General features: G+C 39.0%; 1 protein-coding gene across 6 annotated transcripts in view; it reads left to right on the top strand.

Annotated features, from left to right (window-relative positions):
• Positions 1-25,076, top strand: part of AXDND1 (axonemal dynein light chain domain containing 1) — a 136,796-nt gene that overhangs the window by 87,910 nt on the left and 23,810 nt on the right. For 5 of the 6 annotated variants that reach the window (XR_013529486.1, XM_078356220.1, XM_035279266.3 and 2 more), the window contains 5 exons: positions 2,676-2,786; positions 10,392-10,502; positions 18,870-18,974; positions 20,783-20,865; positions 22,032-22,255. Coding sequence is in view for 5 of the 6 variants with exons in the window: in XM_078356220.1 (XP_078212346.1) it covers positions 2,676-2,786; positions 10,392-10,502; positions 18,870-18,974; positions 20,783-20,865; positions 22,032-22,255 (634 nt within the window). In the remaining variant the exon portion in view is untranslated. The remainder of the gene's footprint in view (positions 1-2,675; positions 2,787-10,391; positions 10,503-18,869; positions 18,975-20,782; positions 20,866-22,031; positions 22,256-25,076) is intronic. The other variant, XM_035279269.3, reaches the window with a different exon arrangement.

Genomic DNA, 25,076 nt, shown 5'->3' with positions numbered 1-25,076 from the left:
ATCACTTGAGCCCAGGAGGCAGAAGTTGCAGTGAGCCAAGATTGTGCCACTACACACCAGCCTGGGCAACAGAACAAAATTCTGTGTCAAAAATCAAAACTTCTATGCTATTGGGTTGTATCTCTGCCCTGTGTACTCTATCAAGATCCTGCCATCCACCTTGGACTGCTGTAGGCCTTCTTTTTGTTACCAGAGATACCACTGCCAGTTCCAGGATTTGGTCCTCCAAAAGGATTATAACCTAAGACAGTGGTAGTAGGAATCTTCCTCTCACGATGTTTTAGCAGGTAAACTCAAGGAAGCCCCAGCTTTCCTCCCTTATGGGGGATCTGGGGATCATGGATTCTTAATATCTTCATTACAGCCATTGTCTTCCTGCTGGTACCCTGTGAAAGACTCTCCTATGGACTTCTGTTTCTCCTGCTACAATAGGCTTAACATTTAGGACTATTGCTTGCTTCTTAAATCCTCCCTCACTGCAAACATGAATTTTAGTCCTTTTACTTCAAACCAGAAGTAATTATTAGAATTAAATAAGAAGAATATTCATGGAAAGAGATTCATAGGTATTAATTAGCAACCAAGCTATCCCAGTCTATAGCTGATAAAAAGGTAACACTGAAAATTTTGAAGGAAAACTTGCTGCAATTTATTGTACAACTCTCATTAAAAGACTCCTAATGATTTTTTCCCTCATCATAAGAAGTCTTATGATAGTATCTCTAATGTCTCATTTATAAGAAAATTGCCACGATCTGTGTCATAGCATGCAAATTCAACTAGAGCCTATTTTAAATTTTTTTGTTCTAGGTACAATTAAAAAAAAGGTTAAAAAATATATTAGTCAAGGTTTATATCTAGAAGGATACTTAGGGGCAGTGGTGTGATAGAAACTCACACTGGCTCACAAGAACCCTTATATGCAAGCCTTCTCAACTCCACATTCAGTGATAACATACCAAACTGATGAACATCATTGAAATTGCCATGGTGAGAGTATTTATACCATGGACATCAGAAACTGCTACAAATCAGGTCTTCCCCCAAATCCCTCAGAAATGGTTGTTACATATTTACCAGGTCATCACTGCATATGGGTCACTTAGAGTAAAGGAACAGCTTCATTAAAAAAAAAAAAAAAAGATAAGGACTATTAGGCGTCTACTCAAGAACTCTCAACTAATTCGGTGAAGTTAGGACTGAAACTCAACATCTTCATCTGCCTTGTCCACTCTTCTTCCTGATATACAGTAAGATATCAATGTAGCCCTTTGAATCCAGAATTTAACCACCAATGACATTAACAAAGCTGTAGGAAACTTACTTTGCCACCACAGGCTTCAGTTCCTTTATCTACAATGTATGGATTTAGATTTGATTTCTACAAGTTGTGGCTCTGACATTTCATAATAATTACACAATTTAAAAGAAACCGAGGCCAAGTATGGTGGCTCACACCTGTAATCTCAGCATTTTAGGAGGCTGAATCACTTGAGCCCAGGAGTACAAGCCCAGCCTGGGCAACAAAAAATTAAAAAGTTGGCCAGTGATGGTGGTACACACCTGTGGTTCCAGCTACTTGGGAGGCTGAGGTGGGAGGATCCCTTGAGCCCAGTGGGTCAAGGCTGCAGTGAGCTGTGATGGTGCCACTGCACTCCAGCCTAGGCAATAGAGCAAGACACTGTCTCACACATACACACACACACACACACACACACACGCACACACACACAGAGGCTAATAATGAAAGAAATACAAGGTATGTTACTGCTATTGTGGTGATTTCAGGAGCCTACAGTGGGTTATTATTTCACCATGTGCTGCTGTTTCTTTGCTAGAATGACCAGATCTCTGTACCCAGAGAGGGTAACGTTTCCTAGTTCTCACTGCTTTTATTAACTAATAAGGAATATTGTACCTTTTAAACATTGAAACCAGCTCTTAGTTGTTAGAAGATCTTGGTAAAGTAAATGTAGTTTAACTATTTGCGTTAGGTGATTAAGACCCACTATTGACCTTTCCCATATCTCAATAGATAAAAGGTAAGCACCTTTTCCAAAAGTGTCTCAAATCTTTATTCATTCACTTTATTAGTGGTGGAGGTAGTACTTTTTTTAATGATTAATCACAAACCACCTAGATTAAAATCCAAGCATCATGCTTGACTATGACTTTGAGCAAGACATATACCTACTCAATTTCTCAGTTTCTTCATCTTAAAAAATGAGGATAATAATAGTTCATGTCTCACTGAGGATCAAAGGAGTTAATATATGCATAATGCTTAGAACAGAGTCTGGTATATAATTAAGTACCAGGTAGGTGTTTTCTATTTCTATTATTATTATGCAATCACAGTTGACCTGGTCAGTTGCATAAAATTTATTAGGAGGCCATTTGGACATCAGTAAATACACAAACTTTTTGTATCTGATTTTATGGCACTTCACCACTCCCTCTCCCATTACAACCCAGATTCCAAACCCTGTCAATAAGAGATAATATGATTTAGGGCTATGTTAACAGCCAGTCACCTCTGCACAGATCTTTGAAATGAACTGATACAAAGTTAATTGAATATAGTTATATTTAGAGGAATTGTATTTAGCAACTTCTCAATAGGAGTGAGTGAATGAGCTCGTTTTTTCTGCTTGTAATCTTTTATCTCTTCTCAGAAAGAATGTTATGAATGGATCAACACATGCTCTTGCCTCCTTTCTGATATCAAAGGCAGAAAAATTACATTATTGACATATGAAGAAATAGAGGAGCTACTTGAAGAAAAGGTATTCGCCACGTATTAGCATTGGTCATTATTCAGATTGTTCCTGTATTTCAGTAGATAAGGTTTGCAACTTTTTCCAGTCAATGTTCTGAATCCTTGTTCATTTACCCTAACATATGAGAACTTTGGTTCTGATCAAGATCTTTGACAGCTCTTCTTCCCTCTAAGGAAGAGAATCCTCCACCCAACATTTTTCCTCATTTTTTTTTTTTTTAGTGGGTGATTTTATAAAGAAAAGAATGGGTTTCAGGTAGAAGTTCCCTGCCACTTCCTGAGGCATATCCTCAGGTTCATCTGCTTCCGTGCTCACCCTCCAGTCTCAGTCTTTTCATCCAAGGTGATTTCTTCCTTTGAGCACTTAATCACATGTCCAGTGTCCTCTCTTTTGCATCTTTAATGTCTTCCTCTCTAGTTGTTCCATTTTATCAATCTGAAAGCAATCTAAAACATGGTCATTTCTCCCATCCTAAAAAGTATATCCCAGCCGGGTGTGATGGCTCACATCTGTCATCCCAGCACTTTGGGAGGCCGAGGTGGGCAGATCACCTGAGGTTGGGAATTCAAGACCAGCCTGATTAACATGTAGAAACTCTGTCTCTACGAAAAATACAAAATTTGCTGAATATGGTGGCACATGCCTGTGATCCCAGCTACTTGGGAGGCTGAGGCAGGAGAATCACTTGAACCTGGGAGGCAGAGGTTGCAAGATCACGCTGCTGCACTCCATCCTGGGAGACAAGAGCAAAACTTCATCTCAAATAAAAAAAGAAAAAAAATAAAGTATGTCCCTTGATCTTGTCTCTCTCTTAATTCTTTCTTTCTTTCTTTCCTTTTCATCATAATTAATTTGTTTAAAATTCTAAAACTACTATAAGGTCACCAATGATTCCTTATTGCCAAATCCAGGAATCTTCAATCCTATATTTAACCTGGCTTCTTTGGCTCTCTTAACCATTCACTCCCTTTGCAGTTTCTCCTCACAAGACAAAATTGTCCGGGTTTTTGTCCTACTTCTTTATTTCTTTTCACCCTTGTTTTAGACTTTCACCCTTGTCTGCCTATTAAATGAGGCAGACCTTTAGTTTCCCCAGTGGGGGTGTGTTTGGGAGCAGAGGGTCTCCCTTTCCCACTTCTGTAGTTTGGGCACTCAAGAGTATTTGGGGTGTCTCCTGGGTTTTGCAGGAGCAGTCTGCTCCCTTCAGAGGATCTGTGGGTCCTCTTGGGATTCCTGCTTTGTTCTTGCAGTCATTCTTGAGATAACATTTGTGATGTGAGCCTCCACACATTGCTCTGTCCATCTGAGGCAGAGTTGCAATCTAGTCCTACCTCTCATCCACCATGATGATTTCTTTTATCTGATGATGAACTTTAATATAACACCCATACTTGATCAATATTTCAGAAAGGGTCCATTCATTTTTGATGAGCACCGAGTATTAGAACAATTTTCTTTCTATTGAACTAAATGTAATACATCTTCTTATAGCTTTTAATACCTACCAATTCTAGTTCAGTCTTTTGTGGTTAATATGAACAGGGCTGATTTGTCTTCCATATTATAGTATTTCCGACATTTTAAAAAAACTATATTTAACCTGAGTCTATTTTTTGTTCTTTTTTTTTTTTTTTGAGACGGAGTTTCACTCTTGTTACCCAGGCTGAAGTGCAATGGTGCGATCTCGGCTCACCGCAACCTCCACCTCCTGGGTTCAGGCAATTCTCCTGCCTCAGCCTCCCGAGTAGCTGGGATTACAGGCATGCGCCACCATGCCCAGCTAATTTTTTGTATCTTTAGTAGAGATGGGGTTTCACCATGTTGACGAGGATGGTCTTGATCTCTTGACCTTGTGCCCCACCTCGGCCTCCCAAAGTGCTGGGATTACAGGCTTGAGCCACCGCGCCCCGCCAGATCAGATGGTTTATTGGTGTGAAGTCTTATTGACTGGGTATTGTTTCATTGGTGTATATGTCTGTTCTTGTATCGTGCCATACTGTTTTGGTTATTGTAGCCCTGTACTATACTTTGAAGTTGGGTAGCGTAATGCCTCCAGCTTTGTTCTTTTTTCTGAGGATTGCCTTGCTATTCAGGATTCTTGATTCCATATGAATTTTAAAAGTTTTTCCTAGTTCTGTGAAGACTATCAATGGTAGTTTGATAGGAATAGCATTGAATCTATAAATTGCTTTGGCAGTATGGCCATTTTAATGATATTGATTATTCTATTTATGAGTATGGAATGCTTTCCCATTTGTGTCATCTGTGATTTCTTTGAGCAGTGGTTTGTAGTTCTCCTTTTAGAGATCTTTCACCTCCCTAGTTAGATATTCCTAGATATTTTGTTCTTTTTGTGGCAATTGTGAATGGGAGTTCATTTATAAATGTTAGTTTGTTGGCTCTCATCTTGACTATTGTTGATGTATAGAAATGCTAGTGATTTTTGCACATTGATTTTGTATCCTGAGACTTTGCTGAAGTTGTTTATCAGCTCAATAAGCTTTTGGGCTGAGACAGTGGGGTTTTCTAGATATAGGATCATGTTATCTGCAAATAGGGATAGTTTGACTTGTGGTACATTTTCATATCTGTTAGGACCAGCCCTCTTCACTGAACTTTTTCAGGCATTTCATTGCTATTCTTGCTTACTTCTTCTTCTTTTTTAAAATTAATTAATTAATTAATTTAGAGACAAGGTCTTGATGTTGCCTACCTTGATCTCAAACTCTTGGACTTAAGTGATCCTTCTGCCTCAGCCTGTAGAGTAGCGAGGACTATGGCACGCACCACTGCACCTGGCTATTTTTCTATATATCTTTATAATCTAGTTCTTAAAAATATGAATTTTTAAAACTAGTATAATATTAAATTTATGTATTAACTTAGAGAAGACAGGTTTATGATGTTAAATTGTCTTATCTGAACATATGGAATATAGAATGTCTACTTTTATGCCTTTAAATCAAGTCTTATTTGTTTGCTCATTTTGTACATTTTTTACAAGTTTGTGGCTGAATATTTTATTTTTTGGTATTTTAAATGAGACATTCTTTTCCATTATATCTTCTAACTAGTAACTGTTTATATATATAAGCAATTTCCATATTTTAATTTAATTTAGTTTTGTTTTATTTTTTGCAATAGGGTCTCACTCTGTCACCCAGCCTGGAGTTCAGTTGTCCAGTCATGGCTTACTGCAGCCTTGACTTCCTGGGCTCAAGCAATCCTCCCACCTCAGCCTCCTGAGTAGCAGGGATTATAGATACATGGTACCATACTTGGCTAATTATTCAATTTTCATAGAAATAGGATCTGGGTGTATTACCTAGGCTGGCTTGAATTCCTGGGCTCAAGTGATCCTCCTGCCTTAGTCTCCCGAAGTGTAGCAATTACAGATGTTCACCACCATTCCTATTTTAATTTTATACACTGTGACTTTACTAAATTATCTTATTGTATTTTTTTCTCTTCCTTCTGCTGCTCCCCCCTTATGGATTTTAGTAGTTTTTCAATGGATTCTTTGGGGTTTTCTAGATATTTAATCAAACCACTGACAAATAGGGATAATTTTCCTCTTTCTTTTCAATTCTGATACTTCTAGTTGCTTTTTCTTGTTTAATTGTATTGAATAAGTCTTTCGATTCAATATTAAATAGTAGAGGAGATAAGAAGCATCCTTTTCTTGCTTCTGACTTTAGCAAGAATGCCTTTAGTGATTTACCTTTAAGAAATAAGCCGGCATCTGGCCAACATGATGAAACCCTGTCTCTATTAAAAACACAAAAAAATTAGCTGGGCATAGTGGCATGCTCCTGTAATCCCAGCTACTCAGGAGGCTGAGGCAGGAGAATCGCTTAGACCCGGTTGCTATGAGCCAAGATTGCGGTATTGCATTCCAACCTGGGCAACAAGAGCAAAAAACTCCATCTCAAAAAGAAAGAAAGAAAAAAAATATGCTGGCATTGGAGGTGATTCATAATTTAATTTAGTTGTTCTTTCTTTAAAAGTCTCATACCTTTCACCTTGGGTCATTTTTCTTCTGCCTTAACCTTTAGAATTTTCTTTAGTGAAGATCTCCTGGTGGCAAACTCAGTTTGTGTTTGTCTGAAAATGCCTTAATTTCACCCTCATTCTTAAAATTTTTTGCTGGGTATGCTATTAATTCTAGGATGGTATTCTTTTCTCTCAGCACATTGTTATTATTTTTACTGTTTTCTGGATTTTGCTGTTATTGAACTGACCATTGAGAATCTAGCTGTCAGTGCCTTTGAATCTAATTCAGCTCTTCTCTCTATTTTTAAGATTGTCTTTGTTCTGATTCATGTGGAGGTGGATTTTCTTTTCTTTTTAATTTTGCTTGGAATTCTCTTGATTTCCTGAATCTCTAGTTTGGTATCTTCTGTTAGATCTGGAAAATTCGCAGTCATCATCTCTTCAAATATTGCCTCTACTGCATTTGCTCTCTTCTTTCCTTGTAGAACCCTAAATGAATACGTGTTGGAATAAGTCCCCCAAGTCTCTTGAACTTCTTTCCTGTTCTGTTTCTCTGCATTGCATCCTGAACAGTTTTTCTGGCTTACTGTCCAGTTCATTAATTTGCCCTAGAATTGAATTTCATCTGCCATTAAACCTTTCTGTTGAGTTTTTAAATTAAATTGCTGAAGTCCTATTTGATTTTTTTCAAGTCTGATCATTTTTGTAATCTTTCTCTCTTTACTCATATTTTCAATCTCTTATTTCTTTAAATAGGTTAAATATAACTTTTGTAGTCTATTTGATAATTCTAATATATGATATATCTATATAAGAATGTTTATTACCGCATTGTATAATAGCCAAATACTAGCAACAATATGAATGTTGATCAGTAGGAGATTAAATACAATATGGTCCATGGAAATAATGAAATTCTATGCAGATAAAGTAGAAGTTTAAGTAGTTAAATAAAAATAAATACATGATATATTATTGAGAAAAGCAGATTATGGAATATAACATATATTATCTCATTTATATAAAAATGTTTATAAATGCAAAAAGTGGTCTAGAAGAATATTCAGCAAACTGATAGAAATTATTAACTCTGAGAGTTGAGTCTTAATTCGCTGTAGTGTTCAAATATTTTACAGCAATAATGTTTTCAAGAAAAAAGTATTTTCATTTTATAAAAATATCCTAATACATTGTGACTATTTTTCTATATTATATGCATATTTATACAACATAATTTAACATTGCTATAAAGTATTTTGCTATATGGCTTACATCATAATTTATGCATTTTCCTATTGTGGGCATTGAGCTTATTGCTAGCTCTTGCTTTTATAAATATTGCTGGTATAAACATCCAGAGCACATTGTTTAAATCTATGAGTAGGCTCTTTTGAGGGGTTCAACACTTTTGACTTCTTTCTTCTGTTTTGGTTTTTCTCGTGGCCTCTCATACTCCAGAGGCTATTTTTTTGGTTTTGTTTCCAGGCTCCTCTTTCTTCCTTAGCATTTTATTTTTTTCAGAGGTTTGAAAATCTATTATTGTTTTCTTTGAGTACAGACTTTTGATTTCATCTGATTAGTTTTGTTTTTTGAGGGAGCAATTTCCTATTTATTAAAATTGACAAAAAGTGTATCTATTTATTGTGTACAACATAATGTTTTGAAGTATGTATACAATGTGGAGTGGCCAAATAATTTCTTAAAATAACAGCTTTATTGAGATATAATTCTTGTAATATGTATAATTCAGTCATAGTTTGTAGTATATTCCAAAGTCGTGTAGTGATAATCACTATTGAATTCCAAACCATTTTTATTATTCCCAAAAAGAAAATCCATACTGATTAGCAGTCCTTGAAATTTTCCCTTTCTTTTCAGGCCCTGGAAACACTAATACACTTTCTGCTCTATGGATTTGCCTATTCTGGACATCTCATGTAAATGCAATGACACAAGATGTGGCCTTTTGTGCTTATGTCACTTAGTATAGTGTTGTCAAAGGTCATCCACTTTGTTACCTGCATCAGAACACCATTCCTTTTTTTTTTTTCAATAGGTTTTGGGGAACAGGTGATATTTGGTTACAAGAATAAGTTCTTTAATGATAATTTCTTAGGTTTTGGTGCACCCATCATCCAAGCAGTGTACACTGTACCCATGTGCAGTCTTTTATCCCTTCTCACCTCCCACCCTTTTCCCCTGAATTCCCAAAGTCTGTTGTATCATTCTTATGCCTTTGCATCCTCATTTAGCTCCCACATATCAGTGAGAACATACAATGTTTGGTTTTCTCTTCCTGAGTTACTTCACTTAGAATAATAGTCTCCAAATGCCATTATTTCATTCTTTTTTATGGCTGAGTGGTATTCCATTGTGTACATATACCACATTTTCTTTATTCACTCATTGACTGATGGGCATTTGGGCTGGTTCTGTATTTTTGCAATTGTGAATTGTGCTGCTATAAACGTGTGTGCAATTATCTTTTTCCTATAATGACTTCTCTTTCTCTGGATAGATACCCAGAAATGGCATTGCTGGATCAAATGTAGATCTACTTTTAGTTCTTTAAGGAATTGCCACACTGTTTTCCATAGATGCCTGCATTTTATGTAACTGGGTTACTGTCTAGTTCTCTGACTACCTTACAAGTTTGCCTTTAGGATACAATTTATTTTCTTGGCTTTAATTAAATGCAGATAACTGTCAAATCTCTAAATCTTCCGTCTTAAACTCCAGATCTATATATTCAGCTACTTGCTGGATATTTTCACTTGAATATCTCAGTGGTACCTCAGACTCACACAGCCTAATCTGAACTTCTCTCTCTCCCCAAACCTGTTTATCTGCTTTCGTTCATTATCTCTATGAATGGCACTGTCATCTCTCTAGTGGTCTCACCCGCAAACCAAGTGTCATTCAAGATGTACTTTTCTCTAACCATCCTGTGCCCATCCAGTCAATCACTAGGAGTTGCCTCTTCAATATCTCTTGAATCCTCCTTCTCTTCATTCTGGCAACCACTGTTTTGTTCATGCTTCTGTTCTTTCCCTCTTGTTCTCTTTCTTCCTCTTCTTTAAAGCTATTCTCCTCTTGCTAGAATGTTAGTTTGGAAATGGAAAGCAAATCAATCAATTCATTAGAGCCTCACTTCCTTCAGGATGAGAGCCAGTCATCTTCCTGGCTTGACAGTTCAGCCCTTCCTCTGTGATTGCACCCCCGTTCATTGCCTCCCAGTTTTTGTCCTCTTGAACTTTGCTTGCTCTCAGAACCAATCATGTACACAGAACATCCTCTGCCCAGAGCTCCTTCTTTTCCTTCCCTATCCTTCAAGAAAAAACTCAAACATTATATCCTTTAGGAAACCTCTGTGACCAGTCCACTACCTGGTCTAAATCAGGTGCTCTTACTATGTGACTATATGCATTCGTCGTATTTTCTTGTCCATGAAATTATACTTGTAATTTCTTAAGGACAGGGACTATTCTTATCAACCTTTGTATCCTTGTCACTAGCACAGTACCCAGTTGCAGGATTAGTGCTCATTAAATATTTTTGAACAAATAATAACCAATATTTATGTACACCTTATAATCATAATATTGTTTCATCTCACAGGAGGCTGTAAAAGAATTCATTGAGCCTGAAATGGACGAGTGTTTTAAAGAGGATGAAGAAGAAAGTAAGGAGGAAAGGAAACTTCAGGAGGAAAATAAAGAGAGAGCAGAAGTAAGATTATTTGGTATTTGTTTCCCCTCCTGTATATAAGTGTACACACACACACACACACACACACATGTTTTAGAGACAGGCTCTCACTCTGTCACCCAGGTTGGAGTGCTGTGGTATGATCATAGCTCACTGTGATCTCAAACTGTGGGGCTCAAATGATCCTCCCACCTCAGTCTCTTGAGTAGCTAGGACTACAGGCATGCACCACCATGCCTAGCTAATTGAAATTTTTTTTTTTGTAGAGATGGGGTCTCACTGTGTTGCCCAGGCTAGTCTTGAATTCCTGGTCTCAAGCAGTTTTCTTACCTTGGCCTCCTAAAGTGCTGGGATTACAGACATGAGCCACCATGCCTGGACCCTTTATATATATATAAAGTGGGAGGGGGAGATTTTATACACATAAAATTTAAATACACACACACACACACACACACACACACACAGTAGAGAATAGAAGTATAGAAGTAGGTGGTCTGGAGTGAACTCTTCAGTTTCCTTCTGTTCCTTATATGGATTTAGCCAAACCTGCAGAAATATTTATCTTTGTCACTTTGTTTTCAGAGGAAGGGATGTTCATTTTCCCTTCTAAATCCAGCCATTTCCCATTAGCTTCATTTATACCTATACTCCTGTTAACCACACAATCTACTTCTCACCCTGGTGCTATTTTTTTTTTTAGCCCTTCATTCCCACATTTTTCAAATAATACTTTAAAACTCCATATTTCCACTTCTTCAGCTCCCATTCTCAGCCCTCCTCCTAGGCCCGTCACCAGACCTCTCCTCCCTTTACCCTGTCTCCACCACTGCAGAGGCATTTGTAGTAATAAAAACCCTTCCTGGAACACATTTGTAATAATAATAACAATAATACAGTGTTTACCAAAAATTGGGTAGGTACATATTATCCCTTATGTATGCAACATAATTTCAAGGTATATATGATTGCCCTCATTTTACAGATAATAAAATTGAACCTCAGAGAGGTTGACTGACTTACCCAAAATCATAGCTGTAAGTGGCAGAACCAATATTCAAATCCAGTTAAGTCCAGCATAAGAGCCCTTGCTAATCTTACATTGACTACTACTGTCTTTGGCTTCTAGAACTCATGATTGCCTAATACTCTCTACAATGTCTCAATTTGATGTATTTCTTTATATAGTTTAAATGTTGGCATGACTCCAGGCTCTGAACTAGGTCTTCTACTCACTGCACAGGCAGGACAACAGAACAAAAATATTATATAACACCCAAGCCTATTTTGATCAACATTTTCTGTTTTGTTCCTGGTAAAGTGCTTGGTATATAGAAGTCACAGAATAAATGGAAACTGTTAGAGGTATCTTAACCAGAGTGACTCCATCTTGAATAAGCGCCAGATAAGCAAAACTTTCTGAGTTACTTTCCCAGGAAATTGGGCACTCTTAATCACAAGATATTTATGGTTGAGGAAATGAGTTAATGGAACAAGGCATTCTCAGTTTAAAAATGGGCTTTGCTTTAAAGATAATGGTTCTGTTACAGGAAAGGGGTCATGATCCAGACCCCAGGAGAGGGTTCGTGGATCTTGCCCAAGAAAGAATTCAGGGCAAGTTTGCAGTGCAAAGTGAAAGCTAATTTATTAAGAAAGTAAAGGATCTAGCACTCCGGTTCAGATACTGCACTTCTCCCACAGTTTTACTATCCACAGACCAGCAGATTCCCTGGGCTGGAAAGCGCCAGGAGTTTCCAGCATGGCTGTTTCAGCTGGCACCATGGGTTTCCACACAAAAACTCACACAAAGCTGGGCAGCCATTTCAACTGGTGCCTGGAATGCCTGGGAGACAGAGCTGCCCATTCAACTGAAAAAGGGGGCTGGAAGCAGGGAGCCAGGTGATCTGGCTCAGTAGGTTCTACCCCCACAAAGACCAGCAATCTGAAACACTCTGGCTTGAGAGCTTTGCAGCAAGTGCAGCAATTTGAGCTTGACCCTGGACAGTCAAGCTCTGTGGAAGGAAGGGCATCTGCCATTAGCGAGGCAGTCCACCACTACCGAGGCAGTCCTCCATTACCAAGGCAGTCTGCCATTACCGAGGAAGTCCACCATTAATGAGGAAGTCCGCCATTACTGAGGCAGACCACCATTACTGAGGCAGACTGCCATTACCGAGGGAGTTCTAACTGTACCTCTGTAAACTAAACCACAAGGAAGTTTACCCAGCAGCTGGGCAGAACCTGCGGCAGCTCAGCATTACCTCGGCTGGCATACTGTGACTAGATTCCCTCCTTGCTGGGCAGGGTATCTCTGAAAAAAGGCAGCAGCACGTCAGGGACTTAAAAATAAAGCCCCACCTTCCTAGGACAGAGCACCTGGGAAAAGAGACGGTTATGAGTTCCACTGCAGCAGACTTAAACGTACCTGCCCAGCAAGTCTGAGTGGAACAATGGAGCTCCCAGCATAGCACTTGAGCTCTGATGAGGGACAGCCTGTCTCCTCAAGCAGCTCCCTGACCCCTGTATATCCAAAGAGGAACCTCATAAAGGAGAGCTCTGGCTGACATGTGGCAGCTACCCTTCCGGGACGAAGATAACAGAAGAAGAAACTGGCAGCAATCCTTACTGTTCTGCAGCCCCTGTGGGTGATTCCCAGGCAAGCAGGGTCTGGAGTGGATCTCCAGCAGTCCTGCAACAGAGGGGCCTGACTGTTAGAAGGAAAACTAAAAAACGGAAAGAAATAGCTTCAACACCAACAGAAAGGATGTCCACTCAGAGACCCCATCCAAAAGTCACCAACTTCAAAGATCAAAGATAGATAAATCCACAAAGATGGGAAGAAACTAGTGCTAAAAGGATGAAAACACCAAAAACCAGAATGCCTCTCCTCCTCCAAGGGATCAAAACTCCTCAACAGCAAGGGAACAATGCTGGATAGAGAATGAGTCTGATGAATTGACAGAAGCAGGCTTCAGAAGGTGGGTAATAACAAACTTCTCTGGGCTAAAAGAACATGTTATAACCCAATGCAAAGAAACTAAGAACCTTGAAAAAAGGTTAGACGAAATACTAACTAGAATAAACAGCTTAGAGAAGAATATAAATGACTTGATGGAGCTGAAAAACACAGTACCAGAACTTTGCGAAGCATACACAAGTTTCAGTAGCCGAATTGACCAAGCAGAAGAAAGGATATCAGAGATTGAAGATCAACTCAATGAAATGAAATGAGAGGGCAAGATTAGAGAAAAAAAGAGTGAAAAGAAATGAACAAAGCCTCCAAGAAATATGGGATTATGTGAAAAGACCTAACCTACATTTGATAGGTGTACCTGAATGTAACAGGGAGAATGAATCCAACCTGGAATTCTTTAGGATACTATCCAGGAGAACTTCCCCAACCTAGCAAGGCAGGCCAACATTCAAGTTGAGGAAATACAGAGAATACCACAAAGATATTCCTCAAGAAGAGCAACTCCAAGGCACATAATCATCAGATTCACCAGGGTTGAAATGAAGGAAAAAATGCTAAGGGCAGCCAGAGAGGAAGGCTGGATTGCTCACAAAGGGAAACCCTTCAGATTCACAGTGGATCTCTTGGCAGAAACTGTGTAAGCTAGAAGAGAGTGGGGGCCAATATTCAATATCCTTAAAGAAAAGAACTTTCAACCTAAAATTTCATATCCAGCCAAACTAAGCTTCATAAGCAAAGGAGAAATAAAATCCTTTATGGACAAGCAATTGATGAGAGATTTTGTTACCACCAGGCATACCTTATGGGAGCTCCTGAAAGAAGCACTAAACATGGAAAGGAGCAACCAGTACCATCCACTCCAAAAATGTACCAAATGGTAAAGACCACGAACACAATTAAGAAACTGCATCAACTAACAGGCAAAACAATCAGCTAGCATCAAAATGGCAGAATCAAATTCGCACATAACAATATTAACATTAAATGTAAATGGGCTAAATGCCCCAATCAAAAGACACAGACTGGCAAATTGGATAAAAAGTCAAGACCTGTTGGTGTGATATGTCCAGAAAACCCCTCTCATGTGCAACGACACACATAGGCTCAAAATAAAGGGATGGAGGAAGATTTACCAAGCAAATGGAGAGAGAGGAAAAAAAAGCAGGAGTTACAATCCTAGTCTCTGATAACATGGACTTTAAGCCAACAAAGATCAAAAGAGACAAAGAAGGGCATTACATAATGGTAAAAGGATCAATGCAACAAGAAGAGCTAATGATCCTAAATGTATATGCACCCAATACAGGAGCACCAGATACATAAAGCAAGGACTTAATGACCTACAAAGAGATTTAGACTCCCACACAATAATGTGGGAGACTTTAACATTCCATTGTCAATATTAGATCAATGAGACAGAAAGCTAATAAGGATATCCAGGACTTGACCTCAGATCTGGACCAAACGGACATAATAGACATCTACAGAACTCTCCACCCCAAATCCACAGAATATACATTCTTCTCAGCACCACATTGCACCTACTCTAAAATTGACCACATAATTAGAATTAAATCACTCCTCAGCAAATGCAAAGGAACAGAAATCATAACTAACAATCTCTCAGACCACAGTGCAATCAAATTAGAACTCAGGATTAAGAAACTAACTCAAAACTGCACAACTTCATGGAAACTGAACAACTGGCTCCTGAATGTTGACTGATAAACAGTGAAATGAAGACAGAAATAAAGATGTTCTTCAAAACCAACGAGAACAAAGACACAATGTTCCAGAATCTCTGGGACACATTTAAAGCAATGTCTAGAGGGAAATTTATAGCAATAAATGCCCACATGAGAAGAAAGGAAAGATCTAAAATTGACACCCTACAATCAAAATTGAAAGAGCTAGAGGAGCAAGATTAAAAAAAAACTCAAAAGCTAGCAGAAGACAAGAAATACCTAAGATCAGAGCAGAACTGAAGGAGATAGAGACACAAAATACCCTTCAAAAATTAATAAATCCAGGAGCTGTTTTTTTGAAAAGATCAACAAATAGACCAGTAGCCAGATTAATAAAAAAGAAAAGAGAAAAAATCAAATAGATGCAATAAAAAAGGATAAAAGGGATATCACCAGTGATTCAACAGAAATACAAACTACCATCAGAGATTACTGCAAACAATCTATGCACATAAACCAGTAAGCCTGGAAGAAATGGATAAATTCCTGGACACTTGCACCCTCCCAAGACTAAACCAGGAAGAATTTGAAACCCTGAATAGACCAATAACAAGAGCTGACATTGAGGCAGCAATTAATAGTCTACCAACCAAAAAAAAAGTCCAGGCCTAGATGGGTTTACAGCTGAATTCTACCAGACATAAAAAGAGGAGCTGGTACCACTCCTTCTGAAACTATTCCAAACAATTCAAAAAGAGGGAATCTTTCCCAAATCATTTTATGAGACCAACATCATCCGAAGATACCAAAACCCAACAGAGACTCAAAAAAAAAAAAAGAAAACTTCAGGCCTATATCCATGATGAACATAGATGCAAAAATCTTCAATAAAATACTGGCAAACCGATTGCAACAGCACATCAAAAAGCTGATCCATCACAATCAAGTAGGCTTCATCCCAGGGATGCAAGGTTGGTTCAACATATGCAAGGCTATAAATGTAATCCACCATATAAACAGAACCAAAGACAAAAACCACATGTTTATCTCAATAGATGCAGTGAAGGCCTTTGACGAAAATTAAACAGCCCTTTATGTTAAAAACTCTCAATAAATGAGGAATCTATGGAACGTAGCTCAAAATAATAAAAACTATTTATGACAAATCCACAGCCAATATCATACTGAACAGGCAAAAACTGGAAGCATTCCCTTTTAAATCTGACACTAGACAAGGATGCCCTCTCTTACACTCCTATTCAATATAGTATTGGAAGTTCTAGCCAGAGCAATCAGGCAAGAAAAAGAAATAAAGGGTATTCAGGTAGGAAAGGAGGAAGTCAAATTGTCTCTATTTGCAGATGACATGATTGTGTATTTAGAAGACTTCATTGTCTCAGCCCAAATCACCTTAAATTGATAAGCAACTTCAGCAAACTCTCAGGATACAAAATCAATGTGCATAAATCACAAGCATTTCTATACACCAGTAACAGACTAACAGAGAGACAAATCAAGAGCGAACTTTCATTCACAATTGCTATAATGAGAATAAAATACCTAGAAATACAACTAACAAAGGATATAAAGGACCTCTTCAAGGAGAAGAATACAACTAACAAAGGATGTAAAGGAACTCTTCTTCACAGAACTGGAAAAAACCACCTTAAACTTCATATGGAACCATAAGAGAGTCCACATAGCCAAGACAATTCTAAGCAAAAAGAACACAGCAGAAGGCATCACACTACCGGACTTCAAACTATATTATAAGGCTACAGTAATCAAAACAGCATGGTATAGTACCAAAACAGAGACATAGATCAATGGAACAGAACAGAGGCCTTGGAGGCAATGCCACACATCCACAATCATCTGATCTTTGAGAAACCTCACAAAAACAAGCAATGGGGAAAGGATTTCCTGTTTAATAAATGGTGTTGGGAAAACTGGCTAGCCATTGCAGAAAGCAGAAACTGGACCCCTTCCTGACACCTTACACTAAAATTAACTCCAGATGGATTAAAGACTTATGCATAAGACCTAATACCATAGAAACTCTGGAAGAAAACCTAGACAAAACCATTCAAGACATAGGTATAGGCAAAGACTTCATGACTAAAACACCAAAAGCATTGGCAACAAAAGCCAAAATAGACAAATGGGATCTAATTAAACTCCAGAGCTTCTGTATAGCAAATGAAACAACCATTGGAGTGAACCAGCAACCAACAGAATGGGAAAAAAGTTTTGTAATCTACCCATCTGACAAAGGGTGAATATCCAGAATCTACAAAGAGCTAACACAGATTTACAAGAAAAAAAAAAAGCCATTCAAAAGTGGGTGAAGGATATGAACAGACACTTTTCAAAAGAAAACATATATGAGGCCAACAAACCTATGAAAAAATGCTCATCATCGCTGGTCATTAGAGAAATGCAAATCAAAACCAGATTGAGATACCATCTCACACCAGTTCAAATGGTGATCATTAAAGAATCTGGAGACAACAGATGCTGGAGAGGATGTGGAGAAATAGGAACACTTTTACACTGTTGGTGCAAGTGTAAATTAGTTCAATCATTGTGGAAGATAGTGTGGCAATTCCTCAAGGATCTAGAAATAGAAATTCCATTTGACCTGACAATCCCATTACTGGGTATATACCCAAAGGATTATAAATTGTTCTGTTGTAAAGACACATGCTCACATATATTCATTGCAGCACTGTTTACAATGGCAAAGACCTGGAACCAACCCAAATGCCCATCAATGATAGACTGGGCAAGGAAAATGTGGCACATATATACCATGGAATACTATGCAGCCATAAAAAACAATGAGTTCATGTCCTTTGTAAGGACATGGATGAATTTGGAAACCATCATTGTCAGCAAACTGACACAGGAACAAAAAAAGCAAACACAGCATGTACTGACTCATAGGTGGGTGTTGAACAATGAGAACACATGGACACAGGGAGGGGAGAATCACACACTGGGGTCTGTTTGTGGAGGGCTAGGGGAGGGACAGCAGCGGGTGGGGAGGTTGGGGAGGGATACCATGGGGAGAAATGCCAGATATAGGTGAGAGGGGGATGGAGCAGCAAACCACTTGCCATGTACATACTTACACAACAATCCTGCATGATCTGCACGTGGACCCCAGAATCTAAAATACAATTAAAAAAAAAAAAGTAAAGGAATAAGGCCGGCTATGGTAGCTCATGCCTGTAATCCCAGCACTTTGGGAGGCTGAGGTGGGCATATCACCAGGTCAGGAGTTCGAGACCAGCCTGGCCAACATGGTGAAACCCTGTTCAGCCTTTAAATAACATTTTCTCTGTGACTAATTCCCAAAGTACTTAGGAAGAATGCATGGCCCTTTACTGAGTGCAAACAGCCCTTGAAACACACTTTTGGGCTAATAGTAATCATGTTAATACCATAATTACTTATTTTATTATATCTATCTCTCCTACAGTATTGTCAGTTCCTGGAACCTGGAAGAAATCCTCATTGTTTTCCCCATGGTTGTATCCCTTGTCCTCACTGCCCGTCCCACCAGTTATTCACAGTGTTTGTTATGTGAAAGTCTTCAAAAGTGCTTGTTGTATGATTAAAGCAAATGGAAAATTTAAGCTTCCAACATGGTGCCAGGAAACTTGCTGATGTGCCACTGTGTCACACACCAGCTTGCTAACAGGTCCACATGTTTCTGTGTTCTAGCAACCTTCAACATCTACAGAGAAGGAAAAACGCATTCGATTCATTGGAGAAGATGAAAATATTCATTCCAAACCTCTATTTGAAACAGATGTGTTGTCTTCTTGGGTATGTATCTGAAACCTAACTAGGGAATTCAACACTATTTAACATTACTTAAAAATGATATGGTGCTGGCCAGGCACAGTGGCTCATGCCTATAGTCCCAGCACTCTGGGAGGCTGAGGCGGGCGGATCACGAGGTCAAGAGATCGAGACCATCCTGGCCAACATGGGGTTTAGGGTTTAGTAGAAACCCCGTCTCTACTAAAAATACAAAACTTAGCTGGGCGTGGTGGCATGCGCCTGTAGTCCCAGTTACTTGGAAGGCTTAGGCAGAATTGCTTGAATCCAGGAGGTGGAGGTTGCAGTGAGCTGAGATTGTCTGGCGCCTGGTGACAGAGTGAGACTATGTCTCAAAGAAACAAAATGATACAGTGCTAACATAACTTTGAGCTACTCTAAGGGGCCCAGAGCTACTCTACGCGGCAGGGGGTTCCTAAGTCTTGTATTTTATGGATATTTTTCTTTCTTTTTTTGAGACGGAGTCTTGCTCTGATGCCCAGGCTGGAATGCAGTGGCACAATCTCGGCTCATTGCAACCTTTTCCTCCCAGGTTCAAGCAATTCTTTGCCTCAGCCTCCCGAGTAGCTGGGATTACAGGTGCCTACCACCACGCCTGACTAATTTTTATATTTTTAATAGAGATGAGGTTTCACTGTCTTGTCCAGGCTGGTCTTCTTGAAGTCCTGACCTCGTGATCCACCCACCTTGGCCTCCCAAAGTGCTGGAATTACAGGGATGAGCCACCTTGCCTGGCCTATTATACAGATATTTTTCTTCCAGCATAATTCCTGGAAAACTCATTATTTCATCTTAACTTTATAAAAGCTTCTCATTCTCATCTTTAAACCTCTCTGTCTCTTTTTAGGGGGCATAGAATTTTACTCCACCTCCTGGGTTCAAGCAATTCTTCTGTGTCAGCCTCCTGAGTAGCTGGGATTACAAGTGCCTGCCACCATGCCCAGCTAATTTTTGTATTTTTAGTAGGGATGGGGTTTCACCATGTTGGCCAAGCTGGTTTCAAAATTCCGACCTCAGGAGATCCACCAACCTTGCCCTCCAAAGTGCTGCGATTATAGGTGTGAGCCACTGTGGCCAGCCTAAACCTCATTCTAACATCAGTATTTCATCTCTTTCCTTAGTTTAACAATCTCTTGGTCAATATTTGACTAGTTTTTAAACATTCATCTAGTAGACTTTGAGAGCTATGATAATGAGCACATATCCCTTACAACAAGAATTGTTGGGAAATGGGAAACTTAGAGACAGTGGCTGTGGAAACTCAGCAAGAAAGCAGATTTAAAATGTCTCCACAGAAGTTTTGTTCTAGGACCATGGCAGGTTATGTTAGCTCTAGATCAGTATCTTACTCTCTGCAGAACACTGTGACTCTAGGAGCTCATGGATGGGCTTTATCTCACTAATTCCCTGCAGTGGTGTGTAACGTTTTATGTGTATGTTCAAATTGTGCATTTTCTTGGATTGGGCGATCAATAGAAATTTGTCAAATTTCTCCATCCAAAAGTTAACCATTTCATTGTTAGAGATGTGGGAGCCATAGGCTAGACCTTGAGTGAGGGGCTTCTATCCTTTTCTTCTAGACCATCTTAAAATAGGGAACCAAGCAGCCTGCCTAGCTTATATGGCCAGTACATATGTATATATATTTTATTAAGGGTGTGCTTTATTGTCTATTAGATAGATATGGGTAAAAGAAAAAGAATATTTTAGAAGGCTTGATCCAGAACATCCTGGAAAGTAGAATACTAATTGTTGAGACTGTCAGTTCGTTCATATCTCATATTTTCTGTCAGAGAGAATCAGCTAAGCAAGGTACATTGGCCCAAAAATATCTTGAAGCAATGGCTGTAATTGATCATATGCAGGAGAAGTTACTGTAAGTATGAGGCAACACAATGGTAAGAGGATGAATATGGGCTTGCCGGGAGGTTTGACTGAGAAGTGCACTCCTTTTGGCTTCCCTTTGGCTCTCCGGCTTTCTTTCTTTTCTTTTTTTTTTTTTATTGAGACGAAGTTTCGCTCTTGTTACCCAGGCTGGAGTGCAATGGCGCGATCTTGGCTCACCGCAACCTCCCCCTCCTGGGTTCAGGCAATTCTCCTGCCTCAGCCTCTCGAGCAGCTGGGATTACAGGCATGTGTCACCATGCTCAGCTAATTTTTTTGTATTTTTAGTAGAGATGGGGTTTCACCATGTTGACCAGGATGGTCTCGATCTCTTGACCTCGTGATCCACCCACCTTGGCCTCCCAAAGTGCTGGGATTACAGGCTTGAGCCACCGCGCCCGGCCTCTTCTGCTTTCTTTATCCTCATGAGTGCGATGGGTATCTCCACATGTTCTGCTAGAGGCAGTGAACTACACTGCTCTGGTAGGAACACCCATTCTTACCTGCAGTGGAGAGATAGAGGAAGTCAAAGTATTTGTGTTGGAGCGGGTGTTAGAGTGATCTGATCCAGTGTGTTTTCTAAGAGATGACTCAGGGAAATAAATGGAACTAGGAGAAACTCCTGTGCTTGGGAAAGAGTGTTATATAACTCAAAGAGTAGAAAGGGCGATATAGTTCAGATGGTTGGGGATGCCAGGAGAAAAGCGTAGCCGTGTAGACATATAACATGCTGTAGTAACTAAGAAGCACATCTCAAGCTGGTTTCCTTGACTGTAAAAAGCTGGTTTTAGAGGTGCTAGAAAAAGAAGAGCTTCTGTCAAATTTATTTTGTTGGATCACATCAATTAAGAGAAGCCAAAATGAACTGAAAGGAAGTTCCCTGGCCGTTAATGAAGAATTCCAGATACCCCCAAGTCGGATTTTACTAAGAAATGATAAATATATTCTTAAATAGCAGCACGATTGCTACTCTGACATTGGCATTCAGAGTTACTCCTATGCCCCCAATTCTCAGATAATCATCAATGCTGTTGCTTCCCTTATTTCTACCCTTTGGACACAGTCACCAAATCCCACTGCCTTTTTAGAAGATGAGTTTCTAAATCAAAAATACTTTTTCAACACTTTTTCTTTTGTTGTGTTTCTCTTCCATATCAGGGAGGTTGAAAATAGAGCCATACGGGCAGAGGAAAAGTTTGAAGATGCATATGAGAAACTTCATCATACACTTATAAAAAATAAAGATCTAGAGGAATTAGTCATGACATCAAGAAAGGAGTCTAAAGGAGAGAAGGAAAATGAAGGAGAAAGAGAAGTCAAAGAAGAAGACCAAGAACGAGAAGCCAGGTCAGCAGAAAATTCCTCAAAGTCTCCAAGGAAAGGTAAGGACTCCTTCTTATTTTGCTTTATTTAGGTTACATTTATGAAAGAAAATTTGGGCCACAGATATTTTAGAAGAACTTTCATATCTTTTTTTTTTTTTTTTTGAGATGGAATTTCACTCTTGTTACCCAGGCTGGAGTGCAATGGCGCGATCTTGGCTCACCGCAACCTCCGCCTCCTGGGTTCAGGCAATTCTCCTGCCTCAGCCTCCCGCGTAGCTGGGACTACAGGCATGCGCCACCATGCCCAGCTAATTTTTTTGTATTTTTAGTAGAAACGGAGTTTCACCATGTTGACCAGGATGGTCTCGCTCTCTTGACCTTGTGATCCACCCGCCTCGGCCTCCCAAAGTGCTGGGATTACAGGCTTGAGCCACCGATCTTTAGTGCTAATCTACTAGTTTATACTTCTCATAGGAATGTGCATATTTTAGTCACATAACTATCTTATTCAAACAACTCACAAAAAGGAAAACCAAATGAGTAACAATTGTGAATGAATAAACTAATTCAGATACTTATTTACAAAACTGGCAAAGGTGGTTTTTTTTTTTGAGATGGAGTCTCCCTCTGTTGCTCAGGCTGGAGTGCAATGGTGTGGTCTCAGCTCACAGCAACCTCCACCTCCTGGGTTCAAGTGATTCTCCTGCCTTAGCCTCCCAAGTAGTGGGGATTATAGGTGCCTGCCACCATGCCTGCCTAATTTTTGCATTTTCAGTAGAGATGGGGTTTGACCATGTTGGCCAGGCTGGTCTTGAACTCCCGACCTCGTGATCCACCCACCTTGGCCTTCCAAAGTGCTGGTATTACAGGTGTGAGCCACCCTGCCCAGCTGTTTTTTTTTTTTAAATAAAAGAAAACACAATGCTTTTTAGAAGTGCCAACGTACAATAGTTATACAGATAATGCTTGTGAGTAGACAAACACATACAACCATTTTAGAAAATAATTTGATGGTATATGTGGATATCCCTTTAAAACATGCATGTATTTATAATATATGCATGTTAATATATGAATAATATATGTGTGATAATATGCATAATATTTACATGATAATATATATATATAATTTCACACTTGAGAATCTTAATAATCCTAAATATACAAAAATTAATACACAAAGATGTTCAGTAGATCATTTGTATAATAGAAAAAATAGGAACAACCTAACTTGTTCAATTGTGAAAGAAAGATTAAATTATGCTATTTCAATACACATAAATATTATACAACTATTAAAATGGTGTTTCAAGGAGTTTTTAGTGACATGGGAAATTTTGATGTTAATTATCAAATGCAAGAAACAGGATATGACATCATTTTGATGTTATGTTTATGTGAAATATCAGATGCATGAAATAGGATATGCATCATTTTTGAAAGCCAGGGAAAAGACCAGAAACAAATATGCCCAAATATTGACAGACATTGTGGGTGATAGAGGTTTGTAGATAATTTTATCTTTATTTTTTGGTACCATGTTTGACTTCATGTGATTTTTAAAGCGACTTTATCCTATAGGGAGAGGAATTTAACTTTTCATTTTCTTATTCTAATTAGTACTGTAATCTGCCCAGAAGCAGTTCTCAGTATTTCTGATACTAGAGGCTATTTTTTGATTTTTGCTTTCATCTCCAACCTGTGATCTGTTCCAGGACAACTCCTGGTACAAGGGATAGGACTGGAATACATCTACTCTCCGTTTTTCTCTGTCACCCCTATTTCCACCTACCCCTCAGCAAAACCAGTGAAGTTAGCCAACCCCTCACAGCTCCTGGCCCTAGGTACAGGGACATGAACACTACAAGAGTGTGAGTTCATTTTTTCTACTCCTTTCAACTCTGAACTGGTGGAAATGTTATTTATTACAAGCCTGACAATCAGTTCTTTAGTTTTAGGTTTGAATATATGTGAATGAGTTTTCATGAATTTTAAAAATTTCATCTTCTTATATTCTGAATATAGTTTTATCCTGAGCATTTGAAAACAAGACCTTTTCTAGATTTAGGAAGATAAATAATCGAAGCATCCAAAAGGCCTACTTTTTAAACTTAAACTAGAGAGGTTACCTCAATTATGGAAGGCAGGACTTTAGTTTTGTCCATTCTCATGAATGTCTTGAGGAGTCGGTTAAATCCAGAACTGAGAAGTTTTAATTATTTAAGGTAGAGGATTACTACATAAAGTTAGTCTTCAGCCTGCAAACAGTAACCTACATGGATACCCAGTCACCCTTCTCCCTCCTTCCAGAAACCATCAGCAAAGTCATTGCCAGGGGCTGCTGAAGTGGAGGATGAGATGCCTTGCAAAGCTTAGGTTAGACACTTCTTTGAGTTAGTAGGTAGCCCCTTGAAAAAAATTCAGATACCTCTGGAGCAATCTGACACTGCTGTATTTGCATATGTTAGTGCAATAAAATCACTTTTTTCCTGAGGATTGTTCAGTGAAGGAAAAGAAAATTATACTGTAGTAAAGGTAGGAACTTGTGAATGCTGAGTAAAGAGAAGACCTGGACAGAGTAGGAGACATTTATTTTTGTTTTTATGTTAATATTTTTAATAATTAGCAAATCACTGTGCTCTGAGCTGTGACTGAAAAAAGGAATCAAGAGGGAAGTTTGCAAAGATGAATATGGCTTAGTCCTTGATCTCACTGGGGCCTGCAGTTGGGTGTGGGGAAGTTACACTAACAGTATAATACAAGGTGCACATGAGAGCAGCCACATGTAGGATGGACATGGCAGCAGCCCATCTCAAGGATTCAAATTGGGAAGCAGAGTGTCATGGGGCTGCTCTTCATGTGCATGTCACGGAGAGGA

This window comes from Callithrix jacchus, chromosome 18 (assembly GCF_049354715.1).
Source record: "Callithrix jacchus isolate 240 chromosome 18, calJac240_pri, whole genome shotgun sequence".
Classification (NCBI taxonomy): Eukaryota; Metazoa; Chordata; class Mammalia; order Primates; family Cebidae; genus Callithrix; species Callithrix jacchus.
The sequence above is the reverse complement of the archived record's forward strand: the minus strand, read 5'-3'. Positions and strand labels throughout refer to the sequence as shown.